This window comes from Myotis myotis, unplaced genomic scaffold (assembly GCF_014108235.1).
Source record: "Myotis myotis isolate mMyoMyo1 unplaced genomic scaffold, mMyoMyo1.p scaffold_m19_p_1, whole genome shotgun sequence".
NCBI classification, from domain to species: Eukaryota; Metazoa; Chordata; class Mammalia; order Chiroptera; family Vespertilionidae; genus Myotis; species Myotis myotis.
Window position 1 is genome coordinate 161,070,618 of NW_023416313.1, and position 27,797 is coordinate 161,098,414.

General features: G+C 41.6%; 1 protein-coding gene across 6 annotated transcripts in view; it reads right to left on the reverse strand.

Annotated features, from left to right (window-relative positions):
- TTBK2 (tau tubulin kinase 2) overlaps positions 1–27,797 on the reverse strand; it is a 137,156-nt gene that overhangs the window by 18,205 nt on the left and 91,154 nt on the right. For all 6 annotated transcript variants that reach the window (XM_036298976.1, XM_036298967.1, XM_036298972.1 and 3 more), the window contains 3 exons: positions 14,544–14,701; positions 7,054–7,270; positions 4,191–4,402 (listed from right to left, as the gene is read on the reverse strand). In XM_036298976.1, coding sequence (XP_036154869.1) covers positions 4,191–4,402; positions 7,054–7,270; positions 14,544–14,701 — 587 coding nt within the window. The remainder of the gene's footprint in view (positions 1–4,190; positions 4,403–7,053; positions 7,271–14,543; positions 14,702–27,797) is intronic.

The following is a 27,797-nucleotide window of genomic DNA, read 5'->3' on the forward strand; positions in this document are numbered from 1 at the left end:
TTCTATCATTCTTTTCCTCTTCCTATCTGAAATCAATAAAAATATTAAGGAGAACCAAGATGGCAGCATAGGTAAACACCTGTACTCACTGCCTCCCACATCATCAAAATTACAACTAAAATACGAAACAACTACCATCCAGAACTGCCAGAAAGCTGGCTGAATGGAACTCCTACAACTAGAGAAGTAAAGAAGAAAGCACCCTGAGACTGGCAGGAGGTGCGGAGGCCGGGAAAGGGCTGATCAGGACCCAAGTGTGCCACTTTTTTAATCAAAAGGGAGACTGCCACTGAGAGGCTGCCTGGAGAAGTGAGGGGTCCCAGATCCCCAGCTCAGGGTTCCAGAGCTGGGGAAAGATGTCCCTACAGGCAGTAAGAACTAAGGGCTGTAAAAACCAGTGCAGATTAGGACTGAGTGACATGCAGGCTTCTGGAGACCCAGCTGTTCCTCTTAAAAGGCTGCATCGTGAACTGAATTTACAAGCTCTCACTTCCTCTGAGCTCCAGTGCTGGGTGAGGCTCTGGGGGCCCAGACACACACAGGGAGAAACTGGACTGTCTGGCATTGGGGGAGGAACTCGGGGGCGGCGCATTGGTCATTGTTCTCATGCAGGGACCTCCCCAGTTGCAGGGCTGACTGGCAGCCACTGCTGCTTGCTTCACCCTGGTGATTCCCTGAGACCCCACCCCACCCAATTTACAGCCCCACCTAAGCTGTGCCCAGTGGCTTTTGCATACAAATGGTCTGTCCTTTCTCAGGCTAAAAACCTGTCAAACAAGCTGCAGCTGGGTCCCAGAGCTCCAAACCTATCAATAAAAAGCCTATGACCCAGCACCAGCACCAGCCTGCCTTGCTTCGAAGCTGGGCCTCATTTGAGCACTTCCAAACCCCAAACAAAGGAGAGGAATCTGCAGATCTCTCTGTAGCTTTTGCTGGATGGCCCCAGTCAGTGGCTGACTTTGCACCTCCCTGGAGACCTAAGAGCCAGTATACCCAGTGGTCAGAATGAGACCATACCAGATTATAACTCTTCACATCCATAAGCGACATATTCAAGGTGCAGACTTAGTGAGCACCAAAGCCCCACTGAAGCAAGTCCTGCTCCATAAGGGTGTCTCCTGCACAGCAGCTCTCCCACTGTAAATCACAGCTGGTCCCCACAGCCAATTGGCTTGGAGGTCAATACCTCCCAGTGATACCAACAGCAATCAAGGCTCACTTACAACAAAACTATGCACACAGCCCAGTAAAGGGTGCACTAAGAGTGTCCACCTCAGGTGATTGGGGAGGCTGAGCCACTGGGCCCTATAGGACACCTACTACCAGTACAAAAGGCCACTCTATCAACTCAAGGAGACTTAAAAGCTACCCAATACATAGAAACAAACACAGGGAAGCAGCCAAAACGCGGAGACAAAGAAACATGTCACAAATGAAAGAAATGGAAGAAAGTAAACTACTGGATATAGAGTTCAAAACCACAGTTATAAGGTTACTCAAGAGTCTTCTAGAAACCTCCAAGAAACTTAGTGAGACTTTCAAGGATCTTAGTGAGAATGCCAAAAAAAAAAAGAAAAAAAAAAAAGAAAAAAAAAAAAAAAAGGAAAAGGACCAGTCAGAAATTAAGCATACACTGACTGAAATAAAGAATAATATACAGAGATTAAACAGTAGACTAGAGGATCCTGAGAATCAAATCAATGATTTGAAATATGAGAAAGCAAAAAATACCCAAGCAGAAGAGCAAAAAGAAAAAAGAATCCCAAAATATGAAGATAATGTAAGGAACCTCTGGGACAACTTCAAGTGTACCAACATCGAACTATGGGGGTGCCAGAAGAAGAGAGAGAGCAAGATATTGAAAACCTATTTGAAGAAATAATGACAGAAAGCTTCCCCTACCTGGTGAAAGAAATAGACTTACAAGTCCAGGAAGCACAGAGAACCCCAAACAAAAGGAATCCAAAGAGGACCACACCAAGACACATCATAATTAAAATGCCAAGAGCAAAAGACAAAGAGAGAATCTTTTAAAAGCAGCAAGAGAAAGAAACTCAGTTACCTACAAGGGAGTACCCAAACGACTGTCAGCTGATTTCTCAACAGAAACTTTGCAGGCCAGAAGGGAGTGGCAAGAAATATTCAAAGTGATGAATAGCAAGAACCTACAACCAAGATTACTTTATCCAGCAAAGTTATCATTCAGAATTGAAGGTCAGATAAAGAGCTTCACAGATAAGAAAAAGCTAAAGGAGTTCACCACCACCAAACCAGTATTATATGAAATGCTGAAAGGTATCCTTTAAGAAGAGGAAGAAGAAGAAAATGGTAAAGATACAAACTATGAACAACAAATACACATCTACCAACAAGTAAATCTAAAAGTCAAGTGAATAAATAATCTGATGAACAGAATAAACTGGTGAATATAATAGAATCAGGAGCATAGAAAGGGAGTGGACTAACTTCTTGGGGGGAAAGGGGGTGTGGGGGATGCAGGAAGAGACTGAACAAAATTCGTGCACCTATGGATGAGGACAGTGGGGGGGGGGGGTGAGGGCGGAGGGTGCGGTGGGAAACGGGTGGAGAAGAGCTATAGGGGGAAAAAGAGGCACAACTATAATAATCTGAACAATAAAGATTTAATTTAAAAAAAAAAGAAAATGGAACAGACAGGATTCTCAGAGGGAAGGGTGTGGGGGGTGCGGGAAGAGGTTAGACCAGGGGTGGGCAAACTTTTTGACTTGAGGGCCACAATGGGTTCTTAAACTGGACCGGAGGGCCGGAACAAAAGCATGGATGGAGTGTTTGTATGAACTAATATAAATTCAAAGTAAACATCATTACATAAAAGGGTACGGTCTTTTTTTTTTTTTTTAGTTTTATTCATTTCAAATGGGCCGGATCTGGCCCGTGGGCCGTAGTTTGCCCACGGCTGGGTTAGACAAAGATCTTATATGCATGTATGCATTACCTATGGACACAGACAATAGGGTGGTGAAGGCCTGGGGTGGATGGGAACTGGGTGGAGGGGAGCCATTGGGGGGGGTGGGGGGAGACGGACATCTCTAATAATCTCAACAATAAAGATGAATTAAAAAGTAAATAAAATAAAAATATTTTTAAAAGTTTTATTCTTTTGTTAGACTAATTCTTTATCAAACTAAGCTTTTATCCCTTTATATTTATTCCCATTCTTAGCCACAACTCAAAATGTTTAAATGCTGCCCCAACCCTAGTCCATCCTTTTGATCATATCAACATGTAGACATAAGCTTACATCACATAGCTATGAGTTGAATGATTACAGGAAGAATATACATCCATGAAGGACTGTTTAGAATGAAAGCCACACTGGACTAGGCCAGAAAGGCTGAATTGTCTCTGGACAATTACTACAATGTCAAACACATGGTCTTTCTAACTATACTCCACTGCCAATAATAGCCACCAGGGATGTACAGTGAAGAGTGTCACTATTATTGAAGTCACTTGGGTCTTAATATTATTGAAGCCTTCTTTAATTCATAAATATATCCCAAATTCTTTTAAAAGTTTCATTCTGTCTTTTATTATCAATACTTGAGGACAATGGGCCTCATAACGGCAGTCATTATCAATGTATGGCTCTCTAAGTTTCACCTGTCCTTCTCTCAAAGTTGATTGTGAGCTCTTTAAAGTTCTGTCTTCCCTTCTTTCTAAGTAGAATGATAAACTTATTCATGTCTATTTTCCCTATACCACTACTCATAGAAGGCCTTCATTAAAATGAACTGACTTGTCTGTCCCTTGTGTATAAATGACTTTTTCCCCCTCCTTCATGTACTCCCCTCTTTCCTGCTTAATGCCCTCTCCAACTCTACACTGCATCTTCTACATGCCAAACAAAGTCACTTCAAAATGTTCATTTATTGACTAATTATTAACTATACCTAGTATTATGAAGTCACCAGCTCTCACTGCCCAGCTCCTAAAGCCAAAGGCTATGTTATAGGACTTGTAACAACATTAGGAGGCAATTCACAACAACAATCAGGATGATAATTAAAAACATAGATGAGAGCTTAATCAAATCAGTGCTACAGAAATGCAAGAATTTATTTGAAAGACTTTACATAATAAAAATAAATAAAAATTTAAGATGATAATATCTTAGTAGTTTTAAAAAAAGAGGAAAAACTATTTTATACCAGGTCTCAAGAAACTTGTCAGTATCCGGCTTTGGCTCTAGTGTCAGACGTTTCTCCAGCTCAAAGCTGTGGATAGAACGTAACTTTCGCACCAACGGAACATCTCTGTCTGGCTGAGTAATCTCCGAGCGGACACGAATCGGAGAACCAAGGCTGGGAGCATTCAGAATACCATTTGCTTGGCCATGGCTATTCTCCTCTTCAGTAGCAGCCTAGACAAAATATAAAAGAAAATTATGAAAAATATTCCAGTTACTATATATGATAGTTATTGTTGAAGTCTTTCAACATAATATAACCAAATGCTTGGGATGTGTTCTCACAAGATTAAGATATTTTGCCTAGTTTAGGTCATGACATACTTTTCTCTTAGCCTTTTATTAAGTGAGCTTTCTTAATTTATTCTCAGTTTCAGTATTATTTTAGTTTTTATACTTAAAACAATCTAAAAATGTTTAATAGCCTTAGCCTTTGTATTACATCTAACTAGAAACTTCCAGGACCCCATTCACTAAACTAAAACTTAGACATTCTCTTTGAGTCAAGTGGTTTCACAAGAAGTAGGAGAGGCTGCCAAGCCTCAATACCTCCTGCTGCGTCCCCTCTCTAAAAAACAAACAAGAATAAGGAAATTTGGTGTTTGAACAATAAGGAGCTGGGTGGAGCAGGAGGCTGCTGAGCATTGGGCAGCACAGAAGGGTGGGGCTACCTAGGGACAGATGCCTACAGCGGTGCAATTATGAGGGAAATTAAGATTTACACTAGTGGTGGCAGGAAAGAGGGAAATCTGGGGCGTCTTTCTGATTAAAGACCCTCAAGAAGATGTGCAAATGGTCTCCAACAAGGGGTTGGGAAGCTTACACTTAAAAAAATTCTGCTGACTCAATCCTGGTGGCATTGCCTTCTTATGTGTTTGACTATCTTTTTTTTTTTTTTTTTTTAATCCTCACCTAGGGATATGTATTTGTTTGTTTGTTATTGATTTGAAAGAGATAAAGAAAGAAACATGGGGGATGGAACACACAACCTTTTGGTGTGTGGGGTGACACTCCAACCAACTGAGCCACATGGCCAGGGCTTGTTTGACTATCTTTAATGTTTTACTCTATAATTAACAATTGGTGGGGGTTCTATAGACCTAAATTGGGAAGTGGAGAAACCTTCCTTCAGAGAAGATTATCTTCTGCTTCTGCTGGTAGCCAAAGTGAACCCCTTTTTTCTTTCTTATTGGATTTAAAGTTCTTTCTTTTTTTATTTATTTTTGATTGAACAGTCTTTTCATAAAACTCATCTTCAAAAATTACTGGAATGACAAAGGTTAACTGAGCTAGTAAAATATTATTAGATGTATTTTTAAAAATATCCAACATCTCCTAAACCAGGTAACCTGTGTTAATAGCTTGGGTACATCCTTCTATGCCAGTGATGGCGAACCTATGACATGCGTGTCAGAGGTCACGCGAACTCATTTTTTTGGTTGATTTTTCTTTGTTAAATGGCATTTAAATATATAAAATAAATATCAAAAATATACATCTTTGTTTTACTATGGTTGCAAATATCAAAAAATTTCTATATGTGACACGGCACCAGAGTTAAGTTAGGGTTTTTCAAAATGACACGCCGAGCTCAAAAGGTTCGCCATCACTGTTCTATGCTGTTATTCATGCTGATACAACCATATACAAACAAATACACATGCACATATGCCAAGTACCATTTCACTCTCTCATATACACAGATACCCATATGGGCTGGCAACTAGATGTGGGGGTTTATGTGTGTGTGTGTTTTGTTGTTGTTTTTACCATGAGAACAGTTTGCTCCTGGTGCCATAAAGACAGCCACAGCTGTCTGACAGTGATCGCCTGACAATTTTTTCACTACTTACTCCTGATTACTATTAGTCCAAATAATGCATATTTAATAGCCAGACCACGGTGCACCATATCACACCTACACAGAGAAAGTTTTTGCACATGACTCCCATGACTGAAAGTATATACTGTTTTAAAGTATATAGTTAATTCCTCAGAAGTGATTATAGAGGATTCTTTTCAAGATGTATTCCTCATTCATAAAGCATGACTAGCCAACTTTCTATCAGTCATGTTAACAGGTATGAGCCCTAAGTCTTATTTTACACACCTATGAACTTAATCTCTTTTGCAATTAAACCTTAAAACTTAGGAAGCACCAAAAACTAACTGATTTCTAATTCCTTGCCCCTACATACCATTTATCTTCATATAATCTTCTATGAAAATGGAAATGATGAGGAACAGTAAGATCAGAGAGAAATTTGTGGAAGATTACTAAAAATTAATCATTCAATTTAGAAATCTATATCTTTCCCCATACTTACAGGTGGACCTACTTGCAATTCTAATGAAGAAAAAAGTCATGTCATTTGTTCAACATCCACGTTGCCAACTCATAAACAGTTGTGTGATGCTTCCCACTTCCATCTTTCCCTTTCCTACCTCCATCTGAGACAGTTTTCAGAATGGGTACTCATAGCTCTATCAGTCCACACCAAAGGAGTCCAGGGTCTTGTCACATTATTTAGAAAGACTATTACCTTCTGTTCTATAGATGTCTCTTCCTTTTTCTCAGGGTCTAGTCAGTTTTTTTTTTAAATATCTTTATCTTTTTCACAAAATATAAGATGAAGATTAATATTTGGTATCTATACTTCAGTATTTTGGGCAAAATTAGCCAAAATACTGCAATTACAAATATAGAAAGAACTAGCAATACTGTCTACTTCTCATTCAAAATTGAGAATCATTATATTTTGCTACAACAATAGGAGAAAATAAGTACACAGAAAGATATTACTTCCTATGCAAGAAATACACACCTTACAAATTCCAAACTTTATCTTGTTCCTGTTGGCATCCATCTCTTCCCAGACATCCTTCTCCTGGGGATGAGTGTGTCCCAGAGATCCAGGCAATTTATCTGGTGACATACCAACAGGGATGCCATTCTCCCCATCACTAAGCTGTTCATCTGGAAACACCTCATCTGTATTTTCTCGAAGCAAGTCCCCTGGGATGGGAGTGGCATTAGCAATTCTAAAAATGAGGGGTGAAGAAAAGGCAGAACTTAAAAACACCAGCATCAAAAGTTACAATGAGACTATTTTCCATTTTGTTTCTGGAGTTAAATGATGAAGTCTATATATCATTAAAGAGTAAAAAAAACAAAATCCCAAACCTTGGAAACAGGCTGTGACAATTCTACAAAATAAAACGTCTACATTTTGATCAACAGAATTTTCAACCTGATTTAAAAATAAAAATTCCAATATAATAACTCACTAATTTAATAATTACTTTAAAAGTTAGAAACATTTGGTCTATTTTCCAAGAAGTATTTTTCAATTTTTATTTTCTGTTTTTTACCCATTTTTCTCAGAGAATAACAAAAACTATAAACAGGAAAATGTTAAGAATAATAACGATATAAACAGGTATCAAATCAATTAAGTTATGCTTTGAATAGTGTAAAATGTGCATTTGTTTTTTCATTTACAGACTTTTTACTAAGTACCTACTCCATGCAAGGCCCTAGGAGACATAAAGAAGAGAAAGGAAATTCTTGCCCTTTAGGGGGAACTAGAAAATGTGCAATTACACAGTTTATCCATCTGCATGAACTGACCAGGAATGATACAGAAAATATAAATTGGCACTTTGTATATATATTGCTTTCAAAGGAACTTCATGCCTGTTTACATGGTTGGTCATCTCTCTCTCAGACTTCTGGCCCATGAGAGGCTTTTCTAGTTCTGTTATCACTAGTGATTAGGACCCTGCCAGCTCTAACATTCCATAACTCTACACTATACTCAATTTTTAAAAATACTGCTGACTGAACACAGTATTTAGAACACAATGAAACCTTTTCCTAGAGGTGATCTGGAAGGTTTAAAAGTAGAAAATCAGTCTTCATTAGATTATGCTGACATAATTATTATGAGTGATAAAATAAGGCCGCTTACTGCACCACTCTAAGGATAGCATTACACCCTGACCCAGATGTCATAAATGCCATGCTGTGAGAACAAAGATCAGTCATTTTCAGGGACTTGTCAATAGGTTAAAGGTAAATAATATAGAAAAGCACTGGCCATGGCTCTCAGGAAAGAAACTTAGAGCCTTGTAAAGTAGTACCTGGAGTTCTAACACTAAGAACATCTTGAAAAGGTAAGTTTGGCCTAAAGTAGTGCAAATGAAAGGATTATAAAAGTAAAGTTCAGGAGGGGGATGGGTAGAGGTAGAACAGGGGATAGAGGGGATAAATGGTGATGGGGAAAATTTTAATTAAAAAAAGTAAAGATAAGAAATAAATTGGCTATTAAAGGATTTTTCAGGTGTAAGTAGACACTAACATATGTGTTACATGGTATGCTAAGTATTTATTGAAAGAATTCCCTCTATCCTGAGGAAAGGGACTGGCAAAAGGAAACATGTTTGAGTTCAGGAAGCTCAATCTACTAGCCCCACATCCTCCCCCCCCCCCAACCCCCGCCCATTTTAATCACTGAGTGGTCTTCCAAATCCTTTTTTCCACATGCCTACTACTTTGCCTCTTTCCAACTACCAATTCCTTGGCATTTTCTTCTTCCACTTCTCCACGTGTGAAACTGCTGCTATTTTTACTCTATCTTAATTTCCCTCATATCTCTTAGATTTCAATATAATACCACACACTTCCAAGATCTCTCATCCTCTCCACACAGGCTGTCTTCCACATAACTCAGGTTCCTCTCTGCACTTACTCTCCCACTTTTACTCCTTACATTATTTTATTTCTTCTCCTAAAATTCTGATCAAAACCTGGATTTTGAGATACAAAGGTAAGAATTCTTTTCCAGAGAAATTATGTTAAGGAATAAGAATGAGAAAGTATATATGAGAGTATTATGTTAAAGAATAAGAATGAGTGAGAAAATATGTGAGAGTATTATGTTAAGGAATAAGAATGAGTAAGAAAGTATGGTGAAAATATTTTTAGCATATGGTCTGTGTTTGCAGGCTAGATATAAACTATCGAGGCAGATTAGGAAAAAAAAAGTGAGGTGTATGGGAGAACTGGGAAAGTAGTAAGAATGGACATCCTTTTCGTATTACCTTCCCCATCATCTAAGTCAGGGGCTGGCAAACTAGGTCTTCTGAGCCAAAACTGGCCTGCTCCCCTGTTTTCTGTTAATACCATATTTTGGCACACAGTCACACTCATTCGTTTCCATGTTGTCCATGGCTGCTTTAGCACTACAACAGCAGCGATATGGAGGCAGAGACAGCAGAGTCCACACATTTTATCTGGCCCTTTACAGACAAGGTTTGCTGACTTCTGATTTGAAACATCCTCCTACCTTCTCCTGAACTTACTTTCTTCTAGTAAGAAATTCAGAGTTGTGGGACATACATAATCATATTTCTCTCTTTAACAATGATTCTCTAGGGCTTTCTAGTTATCCTCCATAACATTTGCGAACAGAGACTTCAGCAAACTTTTTTTTTTTAGAGAGTGGAAGGGAGGGAGTGGGCGGAGAGAAACATCAAGGTGAGAGAGATATATTGATTGGTTGCCTCCCACACATGCCTCGGGATCAAACCTGCACCCCAGGTAGAGACATGCCCTTGACTGGGTATCGAACCCAAGACCCTTCAGTGTGCAGGCTGAATCTCTAACCCAGTGGTTCTCATTTGAGTATATTCTCCATTGTGTATTTTATAATTTATTAAATTCTGAGATATCATTTTTCTTACTTTTCTTTCAAGTCTCATTTCTTTTTCTCTCCCTGACCCCACCCCTTTTGGGGTCTATTTCTTTTCTTTTTTTAAAAAAACTTATTTTATTGATTTTTTACAGAGAGGACGGGAGAGGGATAGAGAGTTAGAAACATCGATGAGAGAGAGAAACATCGATCAGCTGCCTCCTACACACCTCCTACTGGGGATGTGCCCGCAACCAAGGTACACGCCCTTCACCGGAATGGAACCTGGGACCCTTCAGTCCGCAGGCCAATGCTCTGTCCACTGAGCCAAACCGATCAGGGCTCTATTTCTTTTTTTTTAAATAATTTTTTAAAAATTAATTTTTCCATTACAGTTGACATAAACATTAGTTTCAAGTATTCAACATAGTGAATATTTATATTCCTTACAAAGTGATCCCCCCAATAATTCTAGTACCCATCTGACACCATATAGTTATGACAATATTATAGACTTACTAGAGGCCCGGTGCACGGATTCGTGCACCAGTGGGGTCCCTCGGCCTGACCTGCGGGATCAGGCTGAAACCAGCTTTCCAACATCCCCAGAGGGGTCCTGGATTGCGAGAGAGTGCAGGCAGGCTGAGGGATCCCACTAGTGCATGATCGGGGCCGGGGAGGGACCGCGGGAGGGCTCCAGGACATGTCCGGCCCGTCTTGCCCAGTCCCGATAGGCCAGACCCCAGCAGCAAGCTAACTCACCAGTTGGAGCATCTGCCCCCTGGTGGTCAGTGAGTGTCATAGCAACTGGTTGAACAGTTGAACGGTCAGACTTTTAACATATTAGGCTTTTATTATATAGGATTCCCTATGCTATGCTTTATATCCCTGTGACTATTTTTTATAACTGGTAATTTATACTCTTAATCCCTTTTACCTTTTCCACCCATCACTGGGTAGAGGTGGAGGTATCTATTTCTATTCTTAGTTTTAGGTGGTTATCCATATCTTCAAATGAATGAGCATAATTTATTCCATTTTGGCTTTTGTCTTAGTTTTCTTTCTTTCTTTTTTTAAATAACTTTCTTTATGGTTGTTTCCCCACTCCCATAATTACTTTCTTTTTTAAAAAAATATTTTTATTGATTTCAGAGAGGAAGAAAGAGATAGAAGCATCAATGAGAGAGAATCATTGATCAGCTGCCTCCTGCGCACCCCCTCCTGGGGATTGAGCCTGCAACCCAGGCATGTGCCCTTGACTGGAATTGAACCCGGGATCCTTCAGTCTGTAGGCTGATGCTCTATCCACTGAGCCAAACCAGCCAGGGTACTATTTTTTTTCCATCAACACATGGTTGTTTTTCTGAGAGGAAATGTTCTTAGTATGTATTACATTTTCTGACTTTTTACTATAATACTTTATGGAACTTTAAAATCTTTTTATTGTTGCTCTTTTTTGTGTTATTGGAGTATTTTACAAGATTCATAGTTTAATTAGTGCCATCTTCTGTCAGTATAGCAAAGTCCAAACATTTGAGTGGATTTATGTTTTTTGTGATCAGGGGAGATACATGTGTCATCTGATTTCATAGTTCTCCATTCTAGTATGTAATTAAATTTTTTTCTCCTTTTGTTCCTCTGCAACTATTGATTTACTAGTGGCCTTGTGCACGAAACTCGTGCACGGGTGGGGGGGGGAGGGGTGTCCCTCAGCCCAGCCTGCACCCTTTCCAATCCGGGACCCCTCAGGGGATGTCCGAATGCCAGCTTAGGCCCAATCCCACAATCCGGGATCTTGCAATCTGGGACCGCTGACTGCTGACTCCTAACCACTCACCTGCCTGCGTGCCTGATCACCCCTAACAACTCTGCCTGCCGACCTGATCACCCCCAACTGCCCCCCACCAGCCTAATCACCTCCAACTACCCCCCCCCACCAGCCTGCTTACCCCCAACTGTCCCCCCTCCCAGCCTGACTGTCCCCAACTGCCCCCCTGGCAGCCTCCTCGCTCCAACTGCCCCCCCCACCCCGCTGACCTGATCACCCCCACTGCCCTCCCCTCCTGGCCTGATCGCCCCTAACTGCCTCTGCCTTGGCCCCACCACCATGGCTTTGTCCAGAAGGTCTCCTGGTCTAATTAGCATATTACCCTTTTAATAGTATAGATTGCCTTTCAGCTCCATGTCCATCCATTTTTCCTGTTTTATGAAAGTGGATCTGAGCCCTTTAGATATTTTGCTTCCCCAACGGGCACTGGAAAGAGGTTGCAGGAGGAGAGTGCTCTGCTTTGGGTCCCAGTGTGTAGCTCGGCAGCTTCTCCAGCATGTGTGGCTTTCCCCAGGGCGGGGATCCTGCAGCATCGGGGCCCCTTCAGGGCCTGTCTCACATGGCCAGCAGCAAACAACAGCTTTCCTGAGCAATCCCCACTACACAGAGGTTTTGTAGCAGAGTGTGTCTGGTAAGACACCCCCAGTAAATAGCTTTCTTTGGTACCCCAGAGGGCATATTTTCAGCAAATTTTACGAGTGTGGCATCAGAGTGACTTCTCTCCCATCCAACGAGGGATGGGCATACCTTCTTCAACAAGGTCAGTATGTACCTCCCCTGGGATCCGGACTGGGGGAGCTTTGTTTGGATGCTTAATCTCGGCCCTAGGAGTTGGAGTTGCACTTCAGAATATTCGCTATTTCTGTATTCTTTACAGTTCTCTCTACTTCTTACTAGTTAACCCCACGTTACTCCAATTTCATGTTATAGGTAATGATTCTTTCCTTGTTCAAATTACTATGTAGTTTCTCTGTCCTGATTGAACCCAAATGAATACACGTTTTGTCCCTTAAAAATCAACGGATAAAGGGCAACTCTCCCTTCCTTGTTGTTGTTTTTCTTCCCAGAAGCTATGTGTTTTGAATCATGCATATTTGCTCCTCACTGTAGTTCATAATCTGATCTATTTGGACATTTTTTAGTATGTTTGCTCTTGGGATGGTGTAGTCTTTCTGGTGTTGGTTTTAGATCAACCTTAACTCCCATGGCTAATTCTCTTCCTCACAGTTTTTACTGATCTGACTTTATAAAGCCTTGTGGCAGGGTTGGGTAAGGCAGGTCCAGAAGAGAGAGCCACACAAGGACTTGGTGTTTTGTTTTTCCTCTTTTTACTCAGTTATTTTGAAGTTTGGGCATCCTTGGTCTTCAAATTATGCTAGGACATGGTTTTTGTGTAGTTTTATTTTTTTTTTCTTTCGTGTTATTCTTTTATTTTAGGAGGAAACATTGGCAGATGGGAACTTACATTGTCTTCATTAACTTCAGTTATCTTAAAGTCCTATCACCTGGTTTTTGCAAGTTGGAGGCTTATCTACTTATAACAAAAATTAAAGGCAAGCCCTAACTGGCTTGGCTCGGCGGGTAGAGCGTCGGCCTGCGGACTGAAAGATCCCAGGTTCGATTCCGGCCAAGGGCATGTACCTTGGTTGCGGGCACATCCCCAGTAGGAGGTGTGCAAGAGGCAGCTGATTTATGTTCCTCTCTCATTGATGTTTCTCTCTATCCCTCTCCCTTCCGCTCTGTGAAAAATCAATAAGATATATTTTAAAAAAATTAAAGGCAAAGGAGAACAAAGGTCCTAAAACAAAAGCCAGAATTTCTATACAGCTCAAGCTCTGTGACTAATACTTACCTAAAGTCAGATGATTCACTCAGTATTACAATTATTTCCCATTTATAAAATGGGGTGGCTGGCTGGGGGTTCCAAACTCAGATAAGCATGAAAAACAGCTGATAAATATGATTAAGTAGTTCTTGGGTAAGTCCTTCAAATAGATATCTTAAGCAAACATGTGGTGATTCTGATGTAACTAGTCAGGGTCTCACATTTAAGAATTCTTAGGCTAGCTAATTAAGGATAATACGTTTAGTTATATGAGTCCATGTAAGCTTTTCTGATCAATAAGCTCTAGGGATCCAATCTTTCACTATAAAATCAGAGCAATAGATTAGTGATAAAATGTCCCAAGTAACTCACATTGTATGAGGATTTTTTACAATTTACTTTTTTATTTAAAACCAAACAGTTTAAAGCAACCAGAGCAGATAAAAAATGGGTCAGAAAAAGAAGACAACCTGCCTCCCCAAAAGCAGCTGTTTATGCACAGAGAGAAAACAACACAAAAGACCAAGAAGATGGAAATACCATTACCTGTTTCTAATACACTTTGAAAATTAACCACTCTCATAAGAGGAACAAGCTACATATTTTGTTCCCACTAAACTTAAGCACAGTATAATTAGATATACTTTGGCTCATTCTGTCCAGGGTCCCATGTATTCTTTAGAAGTAAATGTGACAAATGCTCCTCATTTTAAAGATACGAAAATCCACTGTAAACCTGACATCAACTCACACAAGCTCTAAGCTCCCATTTCACAGTATGATCTATAAACACTTTCTAAGAACAGCAAACCTGAACAAAGGCATATACAAGAGCAATGTCAATTCAAGAAAATCCATAGGCTTTCACCTATGTCCAGCATTTGGTCATCTGTAGGCGTCTGGGTAAAAACATTTCTGCCAGTGTAATGCATCCAGGAAACACTGCTAAATGGGGAGCTGGGGACATACCCGATTGCTGCAGGGGTCAAGCGGGTGTGCAACTGAGGGGTGGTAGAAGTAGTGGTGGTTGTTAGGGAGCCATCAGTTCCAGTCTTCTCCCAGTCAAAAGGGTCACTCTCAAATACTCCAAAGGTTTTGATGCTGTTGTCAAACACGGATGTAAGAAGCTAAACCACAAAGAAGGAAAAAAACTAGAGTAAGCCAATAGTAAACAACGTCATTTTATTCTTTAAGAGAAAGCACCCAGACTCATGAATTAATTTTGTAGATTTTTTTAAAAAAACCTGATGGCCTGGCCAATGTGGCTCGGTGGTTGAGGGTCAGCTCATGAACCAGGAAGTCACAGTTCAATTCCCGGTCAGAGCACATGCCTGGATTGTAAGCTTGGTCCCCAGTGGGAGGCATGCAAGAGGCAGCCAATCAATGTTTCTCTCTCATCTATGTTTCAAACTCTCTATCCCTCTCCCTTCCTCTCTCTAAAAATATTAAAAAAACAACAAACCATGACGATACAAAGAGGGGAATTTGAATAAGGATTGTATGTGGATGATAAAACTGAATTAATATTTATTTTTCTCAGTTGAGGCACTAGTTTGTAGTGAGTAGAATGTTTTTGTCCTTGGAAGATGCATACCTACTTTCAGGTGGTTTAGCAACAGGAAATATGTGTTGTATGTATATGTATGTTTTCAGTTGCAACCATCTACATGATCTATTTTGTGTGTTATTTTTAGTCAAAAGGAGCATTTCTATATGGTTCAAATTAAATAAGTGGCCAGTGTTAACAGCTGGTGTGTATAGGTGAAGGGGCATACAGAAATTCATTATGCTTTTTACGTTTCTTTTTTGTGGGTTTGAAAAATTCTTAAACTGTGTGTGTGTGTGTACACAATTATCAAAAAGAAATCTGCCGCCCTCGCCAGCGTGGTTCAGTGGAAAGAGCGTCAGCTGTCAAACTGAAGGGTCCTGCGTTTGATTCCTGGTCTAGGGCACATGCCTTACTTACAGGCTTGATCCCCTCGGTCAGGGCACATGCAGGAGGCAACCAATCGATGTATCTCTCTCTCACAATGATGTTTCTCTCTCTCTGTTTCTCCTCCTCTCTTCCACTCTCTCTAAAAATCAATGGAAAGAATAACCTCAGGTGAGGATTAAAAAAAAAAAAAGAAATCTGCCTTATTATTTGATTTATAGTATATATAATTTCAGTTATTTTTGCCATTAAATTCCAAAAGCCTAATGTAATCTCGAGAAACATCTCTCAGAGACCTTTCCTTACTGTTTTTGACAGTCCATACCATTTTCAATTTTATGATTAGGGCCTCATTTTCTCCTCACCATTTCTCTTATTCTGTATCTATTAGTATCTCATCCTCAAAGATTCATCTTGTACATTTCCTACCCCAGACCTGGAATCAACACTTCCTCATTGAAGGATTTTGTGAAGGGTCTGTTAAGGCTTTAAAAAGATTGTTCTGCCTATTAAGTGAAGAATAGAAGCCATAAAGGGGGTTGGGGATGAGGGTGCTAGGAATAGATGTCAGTTAGGAGGCTACTGAAGTTGAACCAGCAGTAACAGTGGAGGTGGTAAAAAGTGGTAGGATCTGGATAAAATTTGTACAGCCAACAGAACTTACTGATGGATTAGATGAAAGCTAGGAAAGTAAAGCATAAGGAATAATGTACATTTCTATCCTGAGCCACTGGGTAAATGTTGGTACCATTTACTAAGATGAAAGGCAGTGAGTTTGAGATATTGGGATATTGAAAATTTTAGAGATTAGGGAGGAATAAGGAATACAGATACAACATTGATAGTCACCAGCATATAGATATTAATAGGTAGTATTTAAAGCCATAAATACTGAATGATGTAATCTAAGAAAAGCAGGTAGCAAAGAGGCCCAAGGGTAAGGCGAGGGCAGTGGTCGGCAAACTCATTAGTCAACAGAGCCAAATATCAACAGTACAATGATTGAAATTTCTTTTGAGGGCCAAATTTTTTAAACTATATAGGTAGGTACATTCAACTTTAAATTCAACTTTAAATTCACGGTTTTCGTCTTCCGTTTTTCTTTGCTTCTTCTGTGTAGCCATCTCAAACAGGGCACCTAAAAATGTTTCATTTTATAATAATAAAGCCACCAACACAAAAGAATTACAATTCTTAAATTGATGACAAAAATACCTGTCGGATTTGCAGCTGGTTGGAAAAATACAGGTAACTTTATGCTTCAAGTAGGTATTTTTGTCACCCACGTGCGATTTGCGTACACAACTAGCACTAACCACTGCACAATGAGACTGCTGACTGACTGGCTCACTCAACACTTGCATGAATTGCGCACGCCTCCCTGTGATGCATATCCCGCGGCCCGCCTGTGCCGCGTCTCCTGTCGCCCGACGGACCGACACCCTCCACTTCTTCTAACGCCACTTCTTCAAAACAGACTCGCCCAGGCCAAAAACCAACTTCTGTGCATAGGGCACGAAGTTTCAATCGCACTGTACGTGCACGTCCACACGTGGTATTTTGTGGAAGAGCCACACTAAAGGGGCCAAAGAGCCGCAGTTTGCCAACCACTGGGCTAGGGCACTCCAACATTTAGATGGAAAGAAGAAAAGGACTCGGCAATGGAAACCAAGAAGTGAAGAGTGTGGTAGGAAAACCAAGTGTGTGGTGTTCTGGATACCAAATGAGCAGTTTCAACAAGAAAAGGGTCAAATGCTATCAATTGCAAGTTTATTATTATTTCTGATTATTTAATTAAATCTTTATTGTTCAGATTATTACAGTTGTTCCTCTTTTTCCCCCCATAACTCCCCTCTACCCGGTTCCCACCCCACCCTCTGTCCTTACCCACCCATCCACTGTCCTCATCCATAGGTGCACGATTTTTGTCCAGTCTCTTCCCGCATCCCCCACACCCCTTTCTCCCCCAAGAATAGTCAGTCCACTACCTTTCTATGCCTCTGATTCTATTATATTCACCAGTTTATTCTGTTCATCAGATTATTTATTCACTTGATTTTTATTTTATTTTATTTTTTTTTAATTAAATCTTTATTGTTCAGATTATTACATTTGTTCCTCTTTTTTTTCCCCCCCAAAACTCCCCACCTCCCAGTTCCCGCCCCACCCTCCGCCCTCACTCCCCACCCACTGTCCTCATCCATAGGTGCACGATTTTTGTCCAGTCTCTTCCCGCATCTCCCACACCCCTTTCCTCCCCAGGAATAGTCAGTCCATTCCCTTTCTATGTCCCTGATTCTATTATAATCACCAGTTCATTCTGTTCATCAGATTATTTATTCACTTGATTCTTAGATTCACTTGTTGATAGATGCATATTTGTTGTTCATAATTTGTATCTTTACCTTTTTCTTCCTCTTCCTCTTCTTAAAGGATACCTTTCAGCATTTCATATAATCCTGGTTTGGTGGTGATGAACTCCTTTAGCTTTTCCTTATCTGTGAAGCTCTTTATCTGACCTTCAATTCTGAATGATAGCTTTGCTGGATAAAGTACTCTTGGTTGTAGGTTCTTGGTATTCATCACTTTGAATATTTCTTGCCACTCTCTTCTGGCCTGCAAAGTTTCTGTTGAGAAATCAGCTGACAGTCGTATGGGTATTCCCTTGTAGGTAACTGAGTTTCTTTCTCTTGCTGTTTTTAAGATTCTCTCTTTATCTTTTGCTCTTGGCATTTTAATTATGATGTGTCTTTGTGTGGTCCTCTTTGGATTCCTTTTGTTTGGGGTTCTCCGCGCTTCTTGGACCTGTAAGTCCATTTCTTTCACCAGGTGGGGGAAGTTTTCTGTCATTATTTCTTCAAATAGGTTTTCAATATCTTGCTCTCTCTCATCTTCTGGCACCCCTATAATTCTGATGTTGGTACGCTTGAAGCTGTCCCAGAGGCTCCTTACACTATGCTCGCATTTTTGGATTCTTTGTTCATTTTGCTTTTCCGGTTGGGTGTTTTTTGCTTCTTCGCATTTCAAATCATTGACTTGATTCTTGAGCTCCTCTGGTCTGCTGTCGGGAGTCTGTATAATATTCGTTATTTCAGTCCGTGTATGCTTAGTTTCTAGTTGGTTCCCCAATATAAGATCGAGGGTCTTATTAGTTTTCTTGTAGATCTCATTAAGTTTATCGGCGGCTTCTAAACAGTTCTTGAGAGACCTTAAAAGTGTGGTTCTGAACTCTATATCTTCCATTGACAATTTTGTGCTGTTTCTTTGTCTCCGCATTTTGTTATGCTTCCTTGGTGCACCCCCTAGTGGTCTTTGTTCGCAGTCTTATAGTTAAATCTTGATTGTTGTAGCTAATTCCAGGGAGGGTTTGACCTCCAGGCCAAGTGGCTATGAGAATCAGCTGTGTCAGCAGTGAGAGAACTTCTGTCCTCTAGGGAGGTGCTAATCTAGCCTTTGCCTGAGGCTATCCGGCAAAAGCCTCTGTGCAGGGCTTGGGCGGGGCAGGTCACACAGGATCAACAGGGTGGGCCGGAGAGAGCAGTTATGGCGGCTCTCAGTCCTGTCCCCAGGGGCTCTGCCTCTCTGAGTCCCAGCACCCGCTGCAAAGCTCAGAGAGAAAGCTGCACTCGCTCTGACCGAAGCCAGACAGTCCCGCTTCTCCCGTTTGAGTCTGGGTTCCTAAAGACTCGCCCAGATCTGGAGCTCAGAGTCTGCGACTCCCTCCCGATTGAAAACGCCAACCGCGCCCTCCGCCGCCAGCCCGCTCAGCGCACTCCGCACCTCAGAATTTGACTTCAGCACTGCGCCTCCTCTGAGTGTCCGTATGCCTTTCTCTTTCCTCCTAGTTTAGGACTTCCACTCATCCAGCGTTCCTGTGGTTCTGGGTGATGTCCCTTCCGTTTTTTGGTTTCACTTTTGAAGTAGTTGTTCAAAGCAGCAAACTCCGGCGTTAACCTATGCCGCCATCTTGGTTCTCCTATTCACTTGATTTTTAGATTCACTTGTTGATAGATGTGTATTTGTTGTTCATAATTTGTATCTTTACCTTTTTCTTCTTCTTCCTCTTCTTAAAGGATACCTTTCAGCATTTCATATAATGCTGGTTTGGTGGTGATGAACTCCTTTAGCTTTTTCTTATCTGTGAAGCTCTTTATCTGACCTTCAATTCTGAATGATAGCTTTGCTGGATAAAGTAATCTTGGTTGTAGGTTCTTGCTATTCATCACTTTGAATATTTCTTGCCACTCCCTTCTGGCCTGCATAGTTTCTGTTGAGAAATCAGCTGACAATCATATGGGTACTCCCTTGTAGGTAACTGACTGTCTTTCTCTTGCTGCTTTTAAGATTCTCTCTTTGTCTTTTGCTCTTGGCATTTTAATTATGATGTGTCTTGGTGTGGTCCTCTTTGGATTCCTTTTGTTTGGGGTTCTCTGTGCTTCCTGGACTTGTAAGTCTATTTCTTTCACCAGGTAGGGGAAGTTTTCTGTCATTATTTCTTCAAATAGGTTTTCAATATCTTGCTCTCTCTCTTCTTCTGGCACCCCCATAATATGGATGTTGGTACGCTTGAAGTTGTCCCAGAGGCTCCTTACACTATCTGCGTATTTTTGGACTCTTTTTTCTTTTTGTTTTAACAGTTGGGTGTTTTTTGCTTCTTTGTATTTCAAATCTTTGACATGATTCTTGTGATCCTCTAGTCTGCTGTTGGAACTCTGTATAATATTCTTTATTTCAGTTAGTGTATGCTTAATTTCTAGTTGGTCCTTTTTCATATCCTTTGAGGGTCTCACGAGATTTCTTGAGGGTCTCACTAAATTTATTGGCGGTTTCTAGAAAATTCTTGAAAAACCTTATAAGTGTGGTTTTGAACTCTATATCCAGTAGTTTGCTTTCCGCCATTTCTGTCATTTGTGACCTGTTTCTTTGTCTCTGCATTTTTTAAGCTTCCCTGTGTTGATAGAGTGGCTTTCTGTACTAGGTGTCCTATAGGGCCCAGTGGCTCATCCTCCCCAATTACCTGAGGTGGACACTCATGGTGCACCCCTTTGTAGGCTTTGTGCACAGTCTTGTAGTTAAGCCCTGATTTTTGTAGGTATCACTGGGAGGAATTGACCTCCAGGACAATTGGCTGTGAGAATCAGCTGTGTCTGCAGTGGGAGAACTTCTGTGCTGGAGACACCCTTCAGGGGTAGACTTGCTTCAGTGGGGCTTTGGTGCTCACTGAGTCTGCCCTCTGTGTCCCTTATGGATCTGAGGAGTTGTAATCTGGATGGTCCCACTCTGACCACTGGGTACACTGGCTCTTGGATCTCTAAGGAGGTGCTAATTTAGCCTCTGCCTGAGGCTACCCAGCAGGAGCTACAGAGAGATCTGCAGATTCCTCTTCTTTGTTTGTGGTTTGGAGTTGCCCAGATGAGGCCCAGCTGTGAAGCAATGCAAGCTGCTGTGAGGCCTTGGGCTTTCTTTTGGAAGTTCTGGGTCTCTCTGACCCAGCTGCAGTTTGTTAGGTAATTTTCAGATTACAAAGGGCCAGGCCTTTCATATGTAAAAGCCTCTTCGCACACCTTGGGTGGGGCGGGGTTTCAGGGAATCAGCAGGGCGGAGCAAACAGCTATGGCTGCTCCTCAGTCCTACCCTAAGAGGCCCTGCATCTCAGTGTCCTGGCAATCGCCGCAAGCACCTCTGAGAGAAAGCCGCTTTCGAGTTCCAACTCGCCCGATGCCAGACAGTCCAGTTTCTACCCTTATGAGTCTGGGTCCCCAGAGACTCGCCCGGAACTGGAGTTCAGAGCAGTGGGGAGCTTGAGACTCCCTCCAGATTGAAAAATATAACTGCGTCCTCAGTTGCCAGCCCTTTCCTCGTGCGCCTCCATACCTCTGCACTTTACTTCCGCACCTCCTCTGAGTCTCAGTGTGCTTTTCTCTTTCCTTCTAGTTGTAGAATTTCCACTCAGCCAGCCTTCCTGTGGTTCTGGATGATGTCCGTTTTGTCTTTTAGTTGTATTTTTGAAGTAGTTGTGCGAGGCAGCAATTTCTGATGTTTACCTATGCTGCCATCTTGGTTTCTCTTTCCTTGGGTCTATTTCTGATTATTTAATTGATTTGTCTCTCTCTTTCACCCAGAGAGTAAGCTCCGATAGGCCAGTACATGTCTGATTCTGCTCATCATGTATCTAACGCAATGCCTTATATGCGACTGCAGTATTGTGATCTGTAAAAATATATATTTGGTCATTCAGATAACCAAATTATATTCCTCATATATATTTGGTCTTTGTCCAGAGTTCCTAGCTTTCAGCTCCCAAAACCCTTGGAATTTTCTGAGTAATAAGAGCAATGGGAGTATCTTTTCTTCTAATATTTGATCTAGTCCTCAGTTCCTGAAATCACTTCAAAGCTATAAAGTTGAAATTTCTGTCTTGTTATTCATAACAAGCCCCTTTCCACCACAACTGGGTTCATGGTCATCAGGTGGCTTTTGGGAAGCACCTAAGAATGAGAGCTGGTCACCAGAAGAACCCACCCTGTTATTAGAGGATTGGAACCTTCAGTCTCACCTCTCTGGCCTCTGGAGGAGGGAAGAGAAGGCTAGAAGTTGAATCAATTGCCCATGGCCAATGCTTTATAATCACTCTGCCTTTCTAATGAAGCTTCCACAAAAACTCAAAATGACAGGATTCTGAGAGTTTCTGGATTGGTGAACACATGGTGGTTACCTCAGAGAGGGCATGGATGCTCTGCACCCTTTCCCCATACCTTGCCCTATGGACCTCTTCCATTTGGTGTTCCTGAGTTATATCCTTTGAAATAAACCAGTAATCTAGTGATAAAATTGGTTTCTTGAGACCTAGAACTGTTCTAGCAAATTAACAGAACCCAAGAGGGAGCTGTGGCAACCTCTGATTTATAGCCAGTCAATCAGAAGGACATGTGACAACCAGGACTTGTGATTGGCTTCTGAAGTGGAGGGCAGTCTTGTGGGGCTGAGTCCTTAACCTGTGGAATCTGATGCTTTCTATCTCGGTAGATAGTGTCAGAATTTATTTCAATTGTTGGACACCCAGCTGATATCAGAGAATTGCTTGGTGGTGTGGGGAAAACAACAACAAAACAACCCATGTTGGAATTGTGATGACAGACCCTTAAATAGATACTCTAAAAACATTTTATGAATAAATGTCTATTTGTAATAAGCCCCAAAGAAAAATAATACAATTTAAAAGGAAACTAAAAAGATAAAAGGAACTGGAAAAGGTAGTTATAAAACCTGAGAGAGAATCATTGATTGGCTGCCTCCTGCATGCCCCACACTGGGGATCGAGCCCACAACTCAGGCATATGCCCTGACTAGAATTGAACCGTGACCTCCTGGTTCATAGGTTGATGCTCAATCACTGAGCCACACTGGGCGGGCAAAAGCTGATAATTTTTATTTTGGTCATATTTTTGTTGTTTACTATGTTATAGTCTCCCCAAAATTATCAGAGGCAGAGGGCTGTAGAGAAAACAAAGGAGAAGCAAGACAGGTTGAGAATCAGCATACAGGAATTGAAGTGGCAGACCATTGACCTCTCTCCTGACTCCGGAAATCGAGGCTCTCTCATAGGTTCTCACTGAGTAAGATGTATGCTTCCTGAAAGGTGGAGTTCCTACCATGAGGCAACAACGGCCTTGCTGTGTGAGTACTTATGAACTGGGTGCAATAGGAATAATCCTCAACAGCTTTTATATAAGATATCCTTTTATCATGGGATTATTTTCCTATAATTATCATAGTATCATTTGTCTTAGAAAATATAACACATGCCATTGGGCCTCAAATAAGAATGTAGCACATGCCATTGGGCCTCAGTTTGTCACTATGATGGTGATTCTAGAGAACAGCAACAGGAGGTAGAAGGATGGAAGGCACAGAATGAAGGAAAGCTAAAAGCACTGAGGCACTAAATGGTCTGACTAGATACAACTCTCCAGATACTTTAAAGAACAAAGCATTTCTAATGTAGCAAAATAATTTTCAAATCAGGACCAAGGTGGCTCTAAATACTAATCTTTGACATGTAGAAACAGGACAAGTCAAGGAATCTTTTGCAGATGGAGTGGGGACTGAATTCACTAAAATGAATAATAAAACAAAAATCCCTCCAATTCAGTTACTCATTCAAATAGATTTGAGAACAATATACATTAGTCACCTTATAAATCACATATATCTATGTCTACATATCTATATCTATATCTATATCTATATCTATATCTATATCTATATAAATAAAAGGCTAAGCAACTGGCCGATTGGCCGATCAGCCGGTAGCTATGACGCGCACTGACCACCAGGGAGCAGATGCTCAACACAGGAACTGCCGAGCAACAGCAACTTTGCAGAGTGCCCTCTCACAGTCCAGGACCCCTCAGGGGATGTTGGACTGCCAGTTTCAGCCTGATTCCCGCAGGCCAGGCCAGGCCAGGCCAAGGGAACCCACCTGCTGGAGGGACCCCGCTCACTCTGCAGATGCTCTTCGAGCCCGGGCGCCACCCCAGGTGCATCTGGGCAAGGAGGGACTGTGGGAGGTTGGCTCGAGGGCGTGTCCAGCCCCTCTCGCCCAGTCCTGCCCTGCCATCACCTTCTAATTAATTTCCTTTCAATGTGAATGAATCTGTGCACCAGGCCTCTAGTATAGGTATAACACACACACACACACACACACACACACACACACACACACACACACACGAAACTTGTAGTCCTCATCTTTTTTTAACCCCAATATAACTGAGGAACAAAGCACTTTCCAAATAGGAGCTCACTGTAGCAGTAATTTTCAAACTGAAAAGGGGGCAGAACAAAATCTGAAAACACTTTACAGTTGATTCTGACACTTCCCCTATAAGAAGGCATGTCCCATGTCCCATATCTCTCCACTAAGAATCACTGAAAATTTGCCTTGCTGGTGTGACTCAGGGGTTCACGGTTCACGGTTCAGTCAGGCACAAGCCCGGGTTGCAGGCTCAGTCCCCAGGAGGGGGTGTCCAAGAGGCACCTGATCAATGGTTCTCTCTCATCATTGGTGTTTCTATCTCTCTCCCTCTCCGTTCCTCTCTGAAATCAATAAAAAAAAGTATCACTGAAAATCTAGTATACGCCTGACTTCTTTACTTCTTTTATTTGATAATACAGTCTTAGAAATACAAACTCATCTAAAGAATCCAAGTACCCCCAGGGGATGCCGCCACATGCCAGAGAGGGTTTAAAGTCACCTGATGAATGTCGCACAGCTTCCTGAAGAATTTTGCTCAGAGTTAAGACATTTAATATATTTTATAATACAATAAAAATAAAGTTAGAAAGCAAAATTCATATGACCCTTTAAGATAAATCAGAAGAATGCAAATAAATTCTGAATTTATGGCTGACACTTTAAGACTGTTCCTAGAACTCTTGACAAAATGCTTATACATTGCTGCAATAGGAGAGAATGGTGAACTAGTGTGGGAAACTCCAGAGCAGTGGTTCTCAACCTTCCTAATGCTGCGACCCTTTAATACAGTTCCTCATGTTGTGGCGACCCCCAACCATAAAATTATTTTTGTTGCTACTTCATAACTGTAATTTTGCAACTGTTACGAATCGTAATGTAAATAACTGATATGTAGGATATATTTTCATTGTTACAAATTGAACATAATTAAAGCATAGTGATTAATCACAAAAATAATATGTAATTATATATGTGTCTTCCGATGGTCTTAGGCAACCCCTGTGAAAGGGTCGTTCGACCCCCAAAGGGGTCGCAACCTACAGGTTGAGAACTGCTGCTCTAGAGGCATACATCGTGAGGAAGGTAAATCTTCCTTGAATGAAATCCCAGCTTGCCCTTTCAAAGACAATGGAGACTAATTCCAGTCTATGCAATAACAAGAATTATTTGTAATGTGATACTGAGGACTCACTGAGAATCCTGATACCTGAATTCTCAGTTAATAAATAGTAAATTAATGGATCAATAAAGCACTTAGTCAGCAGAGTGCAATGGCAATGCTGGCTTGGCTGATTCAAAGATAGATTATTTACTGCAAAATAAACTGACTCAGTGATAAGTAGATGCAATACAGGTAAGGAAATGCTAATGTTCTAGATTTCCCTTCTCTGTCAGGGATTTTTGGCAGCATCGATAGAAGGGAAAAAAACTGTACTGCATCTACCCTTTGAAGAACAGAACAAAAAATGAGATCAAATAGAGAATGAGTTGAAAAAGCCCAGAGTTTTAGCAGTTTTCACCATTTTATATCAATATCTGGAAGAGAACTCAGGAGTCCTAGTCGGCAGCCCCAGGGGACCTGAGGCAGTGAGAGGCAGCATGGCTGCTCATCCACCTCTCTCCATCTCTTCTGCTTATATCCAAATCAAGACCATCATTTTTCCTGTCCACAAGGAAAGACTATCTCCAGCCTCCCTTGCAGTTAGAATTGGGACAATGTGAATGGGTTATGGCCACAGGGGTATATGCCAAACTGTTTGGACCACTTCCAGGTCTCATTATAAAACCCCTAAAGCATCATCCACACTCGCTCTTCCCCTTCCTGATGACTGTACAGGCTATGTATTATAGACAGCAGTGTCAAAATATGGATGGATCCTGGATGTTCAAGTTACCACTTGAGAGTTGCCTAGGAGAGCTGCCCAGTAACTACACTGCTTTATGACACAAAAAACAAACCTCTGTAATATTAAGACGTTGATTTTTTTAAAAATATTTTTTTCTTTCCAAAGCATAGTTCAGTCTTTCTCTATACCTCCCTAAATAGTCTCTAATTCTCTTCTGCTTCATTTGAATGCACACAACTGCAAAAACAATCCTCTTAAAACACGAATTGGAGGACCAGTTAAGGTGGCAGTGTAGGTAAATGCGGAACTTGCTGCTTCAAACAACCACATTGAAATTACAACTAAAATACAGAAGAACTATCATTTAGAACCACCTGAACTCTAGCTCAACGGAAGTCCTACAACCAGAGAATTAAAGAAGTAGCTCATCAAGACTGTTAAGAAGGGCAGAATCACGGAACTTGCTGGTACCACACCCACATGTGTAGGTTTAAAATCAGGAGGGATATCTTGGCTGTGAGGTTTCCCTGAGGAGGGGTGTCAGCCCCACAACTTTGGCTGTAAAAACCAGCAGGGATGATGCGTGAGGGACACAGAGGCTGCTGGCCCCAGGCAGTTCCTCTTAAAGGGGCTGGGCACCAATCTATGAGTTCCTCAGATTCACTCCCTCTGAGCTCCAGTTCTGGGACAGCAGCTTGCAAGGAACCTGGGACATTCGGGGAGGAACTAGCTTGCCTGGAATCAGGGCGAGAGCTGGAGGGGCAGCTTTCTTTCAGACAGAAGTGCTGGCAGAGGCCACTTGCTGAGTTAGCAGGCAGGGCACCACATATGAATTTTCATCAGCCTGGCTCACACTTTTCTTGCCCTGCCCCTCCCTACTAGCAGGCTAATGCAAGCCATTTCCAGTGGCTTTTCCATAAAATTGACCTCTCTTGCCTCATGCTTCAAACCTTCCTAAAATCTCTCAAAAAAGCAATAGCTGGTCTTAGTGTACCCCGTAAGTCTCAGTAAGTGGCCTCAGACCTGGCACTAGCAGCAGCCTACCTTGGTTCATAGCTTGGCCTCTCCTGGGCACCTCCAAGCCCAACACAAGTAGCAGCCATCTGCAGATTGCTTTATAGCTCATGCTGAGTGTCCCTGGGCAGGGGACAGGCAGTGGTTGACTTTGCACCTACTGGGAGGCTCCAGAGACAGTGCACCCAGTGGTGAGCTTTGAGGACTCCGGATTACAACCCTACCACCTTCACGAGTGACACACTCAAGGGAGGACTCTGAGAGCAACAAAGCCCCACTGAAGCAAGTCCTATTCCATAGGGCAGGCTCCTGCACAGCAGCTCTTCTGCTGTAGTCACAGACCATCTTCGCAACCAACTGGCCTGGGGGTCAATCCTTCCCAGTGACACCAACATAAATCAAGGCTCAACTGCAATAGGACAGTGCACCCAGCACAGGTGACTGGAGAGGCTGAGCCCCTGGGCCCTACAAGACACATACTACATAAAGCCACTCTACCAAGTTTGGGAGACATAGCAGATCTATCTAATACATAGAAACAAACAGGGAAGCAGCCAAAATTTAGAGACAAAGAAACATGTTACAAATGAAAACAGGAGAAATCTCCAGAAAAAGAATTAAATGAAATGGAAGTAAGAAAAGTACCAGATAGCCCTAGCCAGTTGTTCAGT